Source organism: Rhipicephalus sanguineus, chromosome 4 (genome assembly GCF_013339695.2).
Source record: "Rhipicephalus sanguineus isolate Rsan-2018 chromosome 4, BIME_Rsan_1.4, whole genome shotgun sequence".
NCBI lineage: Eukaryota > Metazoa > Arthropoda > Arachnida > Ixodida > Ixodidae > Rhipicephalus > Rhipicephalus sanguineus.
This window is the reverse complement of record NC_051179.1, coordinates 149,028,916-149,042,660: the sequence shown is the minus strand read 5'-3', so window position 1 is coordinate 149,042,660 and position 13,745 is coordinate 149,028,916. Positions and strand designations below refer to the sequence as shown.

Sequence of the window (13,745 nt, the reverse complement as noted above, 5' to 3'; positions counted from 1 at the left end):
CGTCGAAAACCACCCGTACTTTCGTAGTCAACGCCTGCTCTCTGATGACTTCCTTGTGTGGCATGTAGTACAACTTGTCTGGCTCCGGAGGAACGTCATCAACAATTTCGGCGTGTCCCGCTCGCACGTACTCGCGTATGGTGTCGTCGTATGTCTGTAATAATCCCTTTTGCTTCGCTAGACGAGTAAGCAGCTTATGGAGCCTTGTCACAGCAACTTGCTTGTTGTCGGAAAGCTCGCATCCCTCCTTCCAAGGTAGCGCCACTTCATACCTTCCGTCGCAGTATGTTATGGTGCTTTCGAAGTGTTGCATGACCTTGCTGACTTCATTAGGTCTTTCAACTGAGTCGGATATGCCAAGGTGCTCCAGTTCCCAGAACGTCCGTAGAAACTCATCTGACTCGACTACTTGAGTCTTCAAGGCGCAAACCATCATTCTCGTTGTGGCACACTGTGATGTCAAGAAGGTAGTACGTCCTTGAAACGTCCAACCAAGCTTGGAGTTCATGGCAATCAGTGAATCATTGTCCTCACACCGTAGGACTTCACCGGTCAGGACTCTTCACATTTGATCAGAGCCGATCAGCACGCTGATTCCACTTTGTGTGATCACTGATGCGTGTGCGAGTTCATCGGCTACGTCCCTTCCCAATTTCTTAAAAGAAGCGACGAATGAGACTTCCATTCTTGTTTCGTCGATGTCTTGGCAGATGTGCGGAATCTCAATTGCACTTAGCGAAACCTCCATGTCAGAAAACTGACTTCGTAAGCGAAGCTCTACTATTCGTCGATTTTCGGCCGCTTGGTTTGAGGCACTGGCGAAGGTGTTGACAGCCATGTTTATGGATCCGAGGCATTTTAAGCCCAAGTGTCGTGACAACTCCTCGGTGAAAAAGGTACGCTGACTGCCACCGTCGAATACACCTCGCACGTAGCGGCAGTTGTGATCGCTTACCGCCCAGGCTCGGAAAGTTTGGAGGAAGACGCACGCATTGTATCCATCGTTGCTTCGCCGTCGTCTCCCTAGTGATGAGCAAACTGTCGCACTTGCACGGTCAGTCCGGGCGGCTTGGTGCGAGTCCTGTGGAATCCTGTCTGGGTCACACATACTCGAGGCATGTCGGCCTTTGCACTTCGAACACGAGATCCTCCGCTTGCAGTCGCGTGCCCTGTGGCCTTTCGTGGTACATCGGAAGCACCTTTTGTCACTCGACAGCACTTGCTTCTTTTGCGTCAGGGACATGTCGGTAGGACACGCTTCCGTGGAGTGCTGCTTGGATGAACAGAACGCACACATCTCGTTGTAGTGCTGATAATCACGAGTCGATTTCGTATGGAGAACAGATGACGTAGGCTGCTTCCAAGGCCGACTACGGGCTGGCTGGGTCGCCACATGTTGAGCCCCGCTGTCTCGTCCGCTGCTATCCTTATAGTCGCTTTTTTCCAAACTCTCCAGTTCGACCGAAAGGAGCTTCAGGAGACCGTCCAGCCCTGCGTTGTCCGCGGCATCATTCTCAGCTTGTGCGGCACAGGTACGGTGATACAGGACCACGACGTCTCGGGGTAATGCCCTAAGTATGACGTCGCAGAGCATCGACGAAAATGAAGACCGCTGCACACCCAGTGACTCCAGCCCTCGGATGTTCACGAGCACGTGGTCGTAGAGTTGTCGGAGGGCTCTTGTATCACCAGATGCTCGAACAGGAGTCAGCTGACGCAATCTTGCAAAGTATTCCTGCTCTTGGCGGGTCTTGTCCCCGAAGCGCTTCTGTAGTAAGTATACAGCGTCCTTATAACATGCTTCAGTCGTGGGAAGACCGGCCACCGCTGAGGCAGCGTCTCCTTTTAAAAACTGTCGCAGATAGTGGAATTTCTCCGTCGTAGTCAGGGTGACGTTGTTGTGGACAATCTGGAGAAACTGCTCCCAGAACTCCGTCCATTTACACACATCTCCAGAAAAGGGCGCGATCGTGAGCTTCGGCAGCTTGGCTCCCGTCCTCTCTGATGGTGTAGCGATCACATTGGTAGCCGGCCCCGACCCCGGTCCCTCTTCTGCTGGTGTGCTTGAAATGCGGTTCCGACGGCTTATGAGCTCGGCGAGAATGCGCGTCGCGTTGTCTTCATACTCTAAAATTGTTTCGTACTCGGATTGGAAGTCCTCGTCCGTGATGACGCTCTCTAACTCGTTGTTGATCTTGTTCAACGCATCGTTGTTCGTTTTGAGCCTCTCGTAGATGGAATCGAGCTGCTCATGCGTTGCGGAGTCGTTGCGAAGTAGGGCACTTGCCTCATTGATGATCCGGCTGTTCAAAGATCGTCGTGAAGTCCGCTTCGCCCTTGAGCTTGTCCATTTCATCCGGGCAACTCGTACCGTCGGTAGGTCTATCCCGGGTTGATCGGCACCAAATGTTTGGGATATGGCGTCGAGAAGCCGTTGAAGAACTCGATACCGTCGAGGTGATTAAAAGAGGCTTTATTATGACGTTGATGCAGCGAGATGCGGGGCTAATGTGCCTCGCTTTCCCATGCGTTCGTGCCCCCGCGGTTAGCGCATCGAGCAGACGCCAGCCCTGGAAACGAAAGTAATGTTCTGGCGCGTTCGAGCTCTCATTATGATCATTTATTCTACCGCGTCCAAGTAAACGTTAATGCGGCACTGGCTCATGATACCGCCACTCTCGTGCCCGTACAAATGTCTCAACTTTCATGCTCGTCCCGCAGAAACAGGCAGTACACCACAGAGAACGCCGACAAAACGCCCACGGCCGCTACATAAAAACAAAGGTAGCGGCCGTGCAACGCCGCTCGCGTGCTCGGCTGGCTCGGGCACGTCATGCGCACGTGACCATGCATGTGCATGACGTGTTCATGCGTATGTGTCAAGTGAAGAGGGCAGGGAAGGGATTTGGCTTGCTAAGGCTACACGGGGCGAGTGGCAAGGGTTTGAAACTCGCCTCCTCGCATCATGGTTTCGCGCCGCTAGAAATTATTGTTTTTCTCAGTGAGACCATTAAGACCCTGCTAGTAGTTCTATGTCCCCATTTTCTCTCGTGCTCACTGGTACTTCTTTGTCCTCTTCCGTCGGCTCGCTGGTGCTCGCGATGGAAACAACATCCAGCAAAGCAGCGGCCTTTTCCTTGCGGACGATGCTTGCAAAGGTATTGAGGAACGTCGTCCGAAAGAGGTCCCAGGATTGAAGGCTCCATTCATGGTTTTCGAACCATGTCTTCGCGGCGTCTTCTAAGTAAAAGTAGACGTGGCGCAGCTTTTCTTCAGTGTCCCAGTGGTTGAAGGTGGCGACTCGTTCGTACGTCTCCAGCCGGCTCTCCGGGTCTTCAAACGACGATCCACGGAAAGTCGGTGGCTCCCTTGGCTGTTGCATCACTACCGTTGTAGGTGGCAGGGGGTCTGTCATCGTCTCGGCGGTCGATGTAAAGGTCTTCGGCTGCCTGGCGTTTTCGGGAAAGAGCCCGTACTCTGGTTCTAGTCCCTTCTGCCGGCGGCTGGTTCGAGGATCCGGGTTGTCCTTAGAGTCGTCTTCTTCGCGGCTTGGGCTTGGGTCAGCGCTCCACGGTGGCGTCCGGATCATGAAGCAGCACCTCCACCAGATGTCACGTGGTCGTGACGTCGACGAATACAGCAGTCAGCACGTCCGAGATGAAACTGTTTATTTAGCCGAACCGCCCCGCCACGGTGGTCTAGTGGTTATGGCGCTCGACTGCTGACCCGAAGGCCGCGGGATCGAATCCCGGCCGCGGCTGCTGCATTTTCGATGGAGGCGAAAATGTTTGAGGCCCGTGTACTTATATTTAGGTGCACGTTAAAGAACCCCAGGTGGTCGAAATTTCCGGAGCCCTCCACTACGGCGTCTCTCATAATCATGTCGTGGTTTTGGGACGTTAAACCCCAGATATTATTATATTTAGCCGAACTTGTGACCGGGAAACTGAAAGACAAACTAGAGCAATACACTGATAGCGGCGAACAGAGCGTCGACCGTCGATCAACTGACGAGCGGTCAAGCGCGTCGGCTTTTATGCAGGCGCTATGAACTTTCCAGCAATATCGCTGGTGGCGGCGTTATCTCTCGACAAAGCTGGAACATTCGCGTGCGGGGCACAATCTTAACAAAACGATCTACTACAATCGGGAAGCTTCTCGAACATTGCTTCGCGGACAGCGTCGAGCACCGTCCCTGCCGGTCAAACCCGAATACATCAAAACAAGACAAGAAGTGGGCGTGGCAATATGCACTCCATTGTAGGCGAGCGTTAAAAGGCCCCTCACCAGGTTTGACAATTTTGAGCTAACGAGCGCAATGCATACACTGGGCGTTCACGATCACGTCTGCCAAAATTTGCAACGCTACGCGCCGAGGAAACGGGTCAAATTTCAAGGTGAACGCTGCTTGCCCTTGCTCTCGCGGGCGCGCGCTTTAGAGAATGAGGGGATGACGTACATGAGAAAATGGCCCTACGTAGATGGTAGTGCTGTGACGTCGCTCCTCTACGTAGACGACTGTGCTCTGACGTCGCCAACAGTAGCACGTGACACTTCGATAATTATTTGACACGACATGTGTAGTTTGTGTAATTTGTTGCTTGAATTGATTAATAAAACTTGAGAGAAATAATGACACACACAAAGGGAATGTGTGCGTCTTTTTTCTTTTTTTTTCGTTAATTGCAGGGAGATGCCGGGCTAATGTGCCTCCCTTTCCCATGCGTTCGTGTCCCCGCGGTAAGCGCATCGAGCAGACGCCAGCCCTGGAAACGTAAGTAATGTTGTGGCGCGTTCGAGCACTCATTATGGTCATTTATTCTACCGCGTCCAAGTAAACGTTAATGCGCCACTGGCTCATGATAACACCACTCTCGTGCCCGTAGAAATGTCTCAACTTTCATGCCCGTCCCGCGGAAACAGGCAGTACACCACAGAGAACGCCGACAAAACGCCCACGGCCGCTACATAAAAAAAAGGTAGCGGCCGTGCAACGCTGCTCGCGTGCTCGGGTACGTCATGCGCACGTGACCATGCATGCGCATGACGTGTTCGTGCGTATGTGTCAAGTGAAGAGGGCAGGGAAGGGATTTGCCTTGCTAAGGCTACACGGCGAGAGTGGCAAGGGTTTGAAACTGGCCCCCTCGCATCATGGTTTCGCGCCGCTACGAATTATTGTTTTTCTCAGCTCGTAATGAACCGATTTGAAAAATTCTTGCGGCATACTGCTCTTCATTCGGCACACAACTTCCAGCGTCTAACAATGGTCTAACTAAAAATTTGCTATGTTGCCTGGTGAGGGGCCCTTTAAGGAGTTGGGCTTAGAACAATTAGCGAACGCTTAGAAATATTCACTCTTCTATGGAGAGCCGTAGACAGCATGGATGCAGGCAAACGAGCCACTGCAAATGGAGCCAAATTCGCCCATGCACGCTTCGTTTAAGTCATCTTGAGAAGCCTCCGTTCTTGATCTGGCTACGTTGTAGATTTCTCCTGCAGCCCTCAATGCCTATAATTAAAAAGCGCCAATTAGAAAGTGCAGCTAAAAATACACTTTGGTTCCATTACATCCTTTAACCAAACGCCTGCGAGGTCATCAACGTTCCTAGAATTGTATGTTTCCTAGAATTGCAGGTTCAAACAGAAGTGTTGATATCCCCAGCAATGAATGAATGAATGACAGTTTCATGTGCATGGCCGAGCCCTATGTTACATGTGCCCAAATGAGGCACGCAGACCACTCAAGTATAAAATGTGCTGTATTCGCGAACGATTCAGATGCCGCGCGTGCGCGATAAATGTGGCGCCGTCATTATGGTACAGTTAACGAGGTGGGTCCCCACACTGTAGTGAGTACCCATGGTAACACTGTAGCCTAAGTTAACCAACAACAGCCGACTTTATCCGTTATATAGCCGACGACTGGCAATATTATTCATAATTTAGGAAACAGTAGCCGTCGTTAGTCATTATTTTTTGTGACAATGCATAAAAATGATGTTTCTCGTCTTTTTCCATTATCTCTTTCGCAAGTTGGGCATTACAAAAAGAAATAAGAAAATAAGTAAACACCAAATGAATAACTTGATCCAACATTATATATTGTATGGGAGTCTTATTTGTAGCGGAAAATGTAGTGCTGCTTTCTTTCTGAACTTACGTGGCATTGTCATTCATTCCTCCAACTGAACAGCAGCGAGCAGTTTGCGGACACATGTTATTTTGAACGCGGGAATCAATTCGAGAATTCTTACCTATAAAAGAAGGCATGGAGTTGCACTCAGCGTGAATGCTATTCGCCCCGAGATAGGGCAGAATCGGCACCTAGCGGCGAGCGGTCGAAACCCCGCGGTGTGGATGGCTCCTTGCGTCGTCTGCTAGCCACACCGTGTTCGCGCGTGTGCGTACGTCATGCGCGTCCCTCAGATTACAGCTAATTCCCTTGTGCTAGAACAGTATCAAATGCTTGTACGTGTGCCTACACGATATACATAAGCATTTCGCATTATGAGACTTGTATGCACTCTAATAAGTGAGTACATGCACGCGTCGATATGGCGCTAGGTCTAACCATCGTACCGTCCATTCGCCAAAATCATTGCAAGGTGGGTACCACTTTCTCGTTCAAGCGCTTCACATAGTGCATATGACGTCATCATAAAGAAAAAAAGTACTGAATGTCGAGGTGTGAATGCAGAACTTTAACGACACCATCGCGTGATGTGTTGGCGATTTGGTAATCCTTGCGATATCGCAAAGCATGAACTAGCGTCTGCAGACGATGGTTAGCGGTAAAGAAGACCTGAAGCCACGCATTTCTACATCAGTACGCGTATTCACGCAAACAGAAAAGCAGAGTGCACAAAGTTCTACTTCATCTAATTACGCAGAAATGCAGGTTCTCTTTCTTTGTAGCCGCTAGAGCAAGAAGTAAACACTTCATTGGCTCAGTCACGCAATACTGTTTACATTGTGGTATAGCCTGAACACAAGTTGAACACGTGCAAATAAAGCAAGAAAAAACATCGAGCAGAGTGCGAAACACGAATGTGACCGAAGGCCAGTACCCCATTGATTGACAGATTGCACTTCTCTCACACGTAATAGGTACGTTAGGGCGGTTTCGTGCGTTCATGTGGCAATGGAGGGCGTATAGATTGCCGTTAAGCTGCGGTACACGCGCTTTATTCGCCGACAATCGACTCAAACTTCCTACGGCGGAGCGCCGCTGCGTACATTTGTATACGCTTCGCCGACCGCCTATCCACACAAACGCGGGGACGGTGCTGCCACCTATAGCACGATCTCGCGGCGAATAGGAATTGCCGTGCAGTTGCTCAACTGCCCTTCGGCGATGATGGCGTTCAAAGCGTGCAGCCTGCTCAGCGTCTATATAGCGCATCGGACATCATGTAATGCAGCTGAGCTGACCGGCGTCCGACAAGCTGCCCGCTACATTGTACTACAGTCCCGCGAAATAGACATTATTTTGTGACTCCAAGCCGGCACTTCAACTTATCACCAATTACATGAAACAAGGAACCGCATGCAGTCCTCTTGTGTGTGACATAATGAATATGTTAACTGAGGCATCTCAATCTGGGCATACCGTTGCATTGCAAGGGATTCCCAGTCATTGTGGCATAGCTGGGAACGAGCAAGCTGACGCAGAAGCAAAAATGGCGCACACTAACGGCGAAGTCATATCAATTCAATTTTCCCGATATGACATCCATGGCTTGATGTCTGAGTCTATGAAAACATCTGACACGCTCATGGAATGACCCTAATTATCGCCAAGAACGTCTTTACAGACTTGACTCTGGTCGTACTTTTCGGCTTCCATTCCGGTTAAGAAGAGACCAAGAAACATTACTACATAGATTGCGGCTGGGTGTTGCGTATACACGAAGATACCTTTGCAAGATGGGCCAGGAGCGAAACCCTAACTGCAGTGTGTGTCACGCGTCTGAGACTATTCACCACATCCTGTGCGTGTGCCCTCAGTACACGACCGAAAGACAATCACTTAAGTGCGTCATGGATCGTCTGGACTCCCGACCTTTTTCGGAGGAAAATCTTTTGGATGTTTGGGAGCATGCAGACCAGGCCCAACGAAGTTTAAAGTGCCTATTAGATTTCTCAGCGATACAGGTTTAGATGTTCGTCTTTACAGTATGTGCGGCATAAAGACTTTTGCGCATATCCTGTCCCCGTGCAAGACAGTGTGTCCAGTGACTCATTGTGCCATACCATAGTCGCCTATCATCACACCTCCCACTTTCTTTCCCCTTCCCCCTTACCCCCGTGAGGAGTAGCAGGCTAGAAACCCGCGTTCCAGGTCGACCTCTCCTCCTTGTCATTAAAACATCTTCTTCTTGGGAAAGAAGACGATCAGTTGTGATGCAGTGGTGCACTCTGCCCTCCTCCTTTCTTCCTTGTCATCTTCACGTATCTCCTTCTTACCACTGCTTCCCATTTCCATCCCATTGCTATACTTAACTACGTCGGACTACGCTATGCTTTTCCATCTGCCCTCCTCATTATCCTGCTCCTCATCGCCACTTGCTTTTCGAGCGCATCTCGTAGGTACCTGTTGCTGCGTTCAGCGGTGTCGCCGTTGACGCTGGCGTAAGCGATTGAGCGTACGAGGACGAAAGAGAGCGAACGCGAGCTGCTGTCTTAGCGTCTGCAATGCCTTGTGCCTGTTCGCACTTCTGACAGCGGAACGAACGCCCCCGTCGCCCGGGCAAGAGAAAGTTGGTTGACTTGCGAGGCGTGGCATTTGAAGAAGACATGCGTTTGTCGAAAGGACACCTTTTGCGTGAAACGCTCTAGCGGACTCAGGTTTTCATTAGTTTTGCGGGCACAAGTTCACCCATAATAATTAAGTTTTACAGCGCAGCTCATAGGCGCCCGTTCCTGCGTGGAGCGGCGTCGGCGTTGTAGTAACCGGTAGAGGGAACGAGGACGCAAGATAGGGAACGCAGAGCGCTGCTGCGGGTGAAAGACGGCGATAGCGAGGAGAGCGCCAGGAGGAGAGAACGACAGTAGGAAGGCGACATGATCCGCAACGCCGCAGTAGTGCGCGCCGTCGTGCGGTTGCCGATGACGTCATCACTAAGGTATGCGACGAGAGTGCCCACCGATACCACATATGGAAATGAAGCGCTGCATGAACGGAGGCCTCTCTGCAGCGGCTGTTGTGGAACGCGCCCCCGCGCTGCCTTCCACGGTCTCCCGGTTAGCGAGGCATTCGCGCCTCAACTTATCGCAAAATTAAAACACCTAAACAGATGCGCTCAGATTTCACATTAGGCAGCATAGTAACCGTGTGTGAATTTTTTGTGCGCCTCGTTGACTTACTCTACTGTACATGACTATGTGATCGCTATGGTATACATGGTTTTGGCTGCGTGATGGCAAGCGACATCACATGACAAAAGATGCCGTGAGACGACAGCCCTGGCCCTTAAAGTGCTCCACACTCGAAAAGAAGTTGAAACTAGAAGAGAGGGGAAAATGAGTAGCTCTTCCCCAATCGGTGAAATGGCGGCAAGCAAAGCTTCCTGCGGACTTGTCTGATGCACTGCTTGCCTTTCTTTCTTTCTTTCTTTCTTTCTTTCTTTCTTTCTTTCTTTCTTTCTTTCTTTCTTTCTTTCTTTCTTTATCTCTTTCTTTTTTTCTTTCTTTTCCTTCTTTCTTTGCCCCGCCACGGTGGTCAAGTGGTTATGGCGCTCGAGTGCTGTCCCGAAAATCACGCGATCGAATCCCGGCCGCGGCGGCTGAATTTACGATGGAGGCGAAAATGTTTGAGGCCCGCGTACTTAGATTTAGGTGCGCGTTAAAGAACCCCAGGGGTGCGAAACTTCCGGAGCCCTCCACTACGGCGTCTCTCATAATGATATCGTGGTTTTGGGACGTTAAACCCATGATATTATTATGTTCTTTCTGTCTTTCTAAATACTATATAATTTTTGAGGCTTTACATCGCGAAAGCAGAATATGAGTGATTATGATAATAATAAAAAATCTTGGGATTTAACGTCCCGGTACCACGATATGATTATGAGAGCCGCCTTATTGGAGGGTTCCGGAAATTTCGACCACCTAGGGTTCCTTAAGATGCACCTACATCGAAGTACACGGGCCTCTAGCATTTCCGCCTCCATCGAAAATGTAGCCACCGCGGCCGTGATTTGATCCCGCGATCTGCGGGTCAGCAGTCGACTACGTTAACCACTAGACCACCGTGGCGGGTATGATTGGTTATGAAGCACACCTTAGGGGTGGGGAGGGGGAATTCCCGAATGATTTTGACAACCTTTGGTTCTTAAACGTGCACCTAAATATAGGCATATAGGTGTTCTTTGCATTTCACTCCCATCGACATGCGGCCGCTGTGGATTTGAATCACACCCGCCCCCTCGAGCTTAGCAGCGCGACACCCTAGCGCTAAGCAACCATGGCGGGTTAGTTTATTTCGTTCGAAGAGTAAAGACTGGGCAGCTTCGCACTTCTGGTGCGAAATAAGATTGAGGAAGCAGTGGAGCTGGCGGCGTTCCCCTTGTCTCTCTCAGCGCCTCACCATCACCGCTTCCCACCCCTTGTTATGCTATACTATACAAGACAATGCTATGCTTTGACCTTAACTTCCTCCTTCACCTCCCCAGTCTTCGCTATACTGTACAAGACTTTACTTGCGCTCGCTATTTTCTCTCTATTTTCTGTGTCTTTCCTTCCACCTCTTTCTCTCTCTCTCTTGCGAGCTTTTTCTTTCTTTTTTCCCTTTTTTTTACGGTGCTCTCTTGCTCTTTCTCTTCATATTATATATATATATATATATATATATATATATATATATATATATATATATATATATATCTGCTCTGTTTCTCGCCTCCCCGATAGGATATACCTTCGTATCTCTCTTCCTCCTCACCCCACATGCCTTTCCCACCAGCAACGCATTGTTATGGCTCCCATAAATGTTTGTACTGTGTAGTGGGGCTTGCTCGAAACCTGTGGCGCATACCCGCCACGTGGTTTTTCCAATCCACGGATTACGCCTTACGCTCGGCTTGAACAGCTCCATATTTAATAATCGGTCGGTTTTATGTGCCAAACTTGCGAACTTCTATTCGAACTTGCGAGCTCTGGCTCCGCAGCACGCAGCGTCACACAACTCTACCACGCGCTATGCATCATCCTGCATACTAACGCGTGCAGGGGCGTAGACAGAAGCTTTCCTCGGGCACAGGCTCGGTGTTGCAACCTTCAGGATACGCCGCTGCAACGTGCTATTTATATACATCAGTTTCTCCTGGTGGTACGCAGACCTCGGAGGGACTTCAGCGTGTTCTGTCAACCGCGACATGGCGCGAAACACTCCTTAGCTTTTCTTTCTCTCTGATAACTGTCCTCGAAACGCGAACGGAAAGTGCCCCCTTTCTGTACCCGCTCGTGATGTGGAACGCCGGGCACACAGTGCGTCGGACGCCAGCGCGCGGCAGGAGACGTAGAGGGGTCAATCAATGCGCCGCATTAAAAAATCAAATATCTATGAGCGTTGGGTTGTGCATAGTGGTTACTTGCAGCGCGCTTCTCCAGCACAATGAAGCAAGAACTGTGACTGTTCTTAAATCGCGCTTGTTTTGTGTATACCTCTGCGTGTTTTTCGAGCGTTGTTCTTTGTATTTGAGGTACGCGCTGCAAGTGTCAAGATACAACAAATGTTGCTGGCACTCGTCCTTTTTTGTGTTCATTTCTTGCGTTCTTTGCTCTTGAGCGGCGCGCTGCAAGTTTCGACCTGCTTGTCGTTCTTCTTGTGACATTCCAATTTGTTGTCATCGCATTCATTGCTTCGCTCTTGCAGCGAAATTGACTTTTTGACCGTCTTGAGTTGAGGAACCGTTTTTCCAATAACTAAAAGGAGTATCCACATAATACACGTGCCTTTTCTTCCAAATTGTGCGCTATTTTACCTTCACCATATTCATATTGTTACGAGTGATTGTGTTTATTTACAGATGAGGTGAAATGGCTTTGGGAAAGAGCAGCGTACTTCTGAGACAGGCCTAGTCCGGTTCACCCAACCACACAGTCCAAGCGCCGGCTCCACTACTTTTCTTCTTCTTCCGCGCCCCGTACGCTCGCGCATCTTCGTTGCATTTCCCCCGGCAGCAGACGAAGCTCGCCGAGCGAGTTAAATATGCCTATGATGGTACTGTTTGAGGCGGGCTACGTGAACAATTTGCGTAACGCGCGAACGCCGGTTATTGGCTGTGACTCGGGCGACAACGTAATTCACGTCACTCAGACGAGTGACTATCACGAATGGGCCGGAATAGTTTGCTAGAAACTTCCGGTACAATCCTTTTCTACGAACAGGAGTCCACAGCCAAACGTAGTCGCCAGGAGAAAACTCTACGGGGATATGCTTGGCATCGTAGCGACTCTTGCTGTGTTCTTGGAAGACAATGTTTGAAGGCGCGCTAGTTGACGTGCTCCTTCACCACGACACAACGTCTGAGCGATGGACAGATCTTCCTCATGCGAGAAAGGTAAGAGGGTGTCCAGAAAACTCCGTGGGCTTCGTGCGTAAAGCACAAAAAAGGCGAATGTCCAGTAACTTTATGCTTGGCGGTGTTATATGCGTAAGTAACAAACGGTAAGACGGCGTCCCAGTTCCTGTGGTCAGCATCAACGTACATCGATAGCATATTCGTAAGAGTTCGATTCGTTCTCTCAGTGAGACCGTTAGTTTGCGGATGGTAAGGGTGGAGTGGCGATAAGAGGAGCCACAGAGGCGCAAAATTTTTTCAACCACATCGGCGATAAATTGCCGTCCACGGTCACTGATGACAACCCGTGGAGCACCGTGACGCAGTATAGACCAGAACACAGCGAATTCCATGCGCATCGCCATATTTGCATCACGCGTCGCGCCATCTATCGCACACGCGACGAAACAACATGCGCGGGCTGCCACGCCAGCAGACGCTACAGAGAGCAAACGTGAAACTTCTGAAACTCAGCCCGTCGGAGAGCGTGTTTCGCGTCTTTTCTAGCCTGGACACTTTCGCTGATTTTATTGGAACATCAAGAACATCTTCCTCATGCAAGTCCACAATGTATACAGTACGTGCTGAGTGGGCTGCGGAAGCAACCTCGTCAGATACGTACGCTGTTACATTTGTAAAAAAAGAACGTTCTCGCCGTAGTACGCGTGAATCGTAATTGCAGTGCAGCTCGCGAAAGAGTGAAACGATGTTTTGTTGCCCCATATTACAAGTTGTGCACAAAGTTTTGTGAAAGCTCATCATTTCAGCATGCATCGCGTGATAATTAGAGTACGCTTTACGGGTAGTTTCGCGGATCGTAATTTTGTTTCACGGGCGCTCTTACAATAATGCGTCTGGCTCACAAAAGCGTGCTATGAGGGAGTATAACCAGAGGTATCGTTCAGCGATCCCTATTGGAAGCTACCTGCGCTATTTTATTCTTGTAACGATGGTGCTTTACAAGCGAAACTGTGCTACTCTTAGTTAAGCCGGTTAGCTACGCCTGCGACGTAAAGGACACTGGCGCGAGTACTGTTTACTTACTTGCCAATATCTGTATTATGTGCAGCTGGATGCCTCGTGTCCAAATAAATTTGGGGACATCAAACACTGAAATGAAAGCACGAAATTCTGGCCAGCTGTTGAGGCGCACCGTGGCCATTTATTACCTTTTGAAGACGA

General features: G+C 49.9%; 1 protein-coding gene across 1 annotated transcript; it reads right to left on the bottom strand.

The window, feature by feature from the left end:
- Window positions 1-562: 562 nt before the first annotated feature.
- Window positions 563-2,356, bottom strand: LOC119391724 (uncharacterized). Its single transcript, XM_037659379.1, has one exon. It carries the CDS (start codon window positions 2,354-2,356, stop codon window positions 563-565), a length of 1,794 nt encoding a protein of 597 aa, XP_037515307.1.
- Window positions 2,357-13,745: the final 11,389 nt, after the last annotated feature.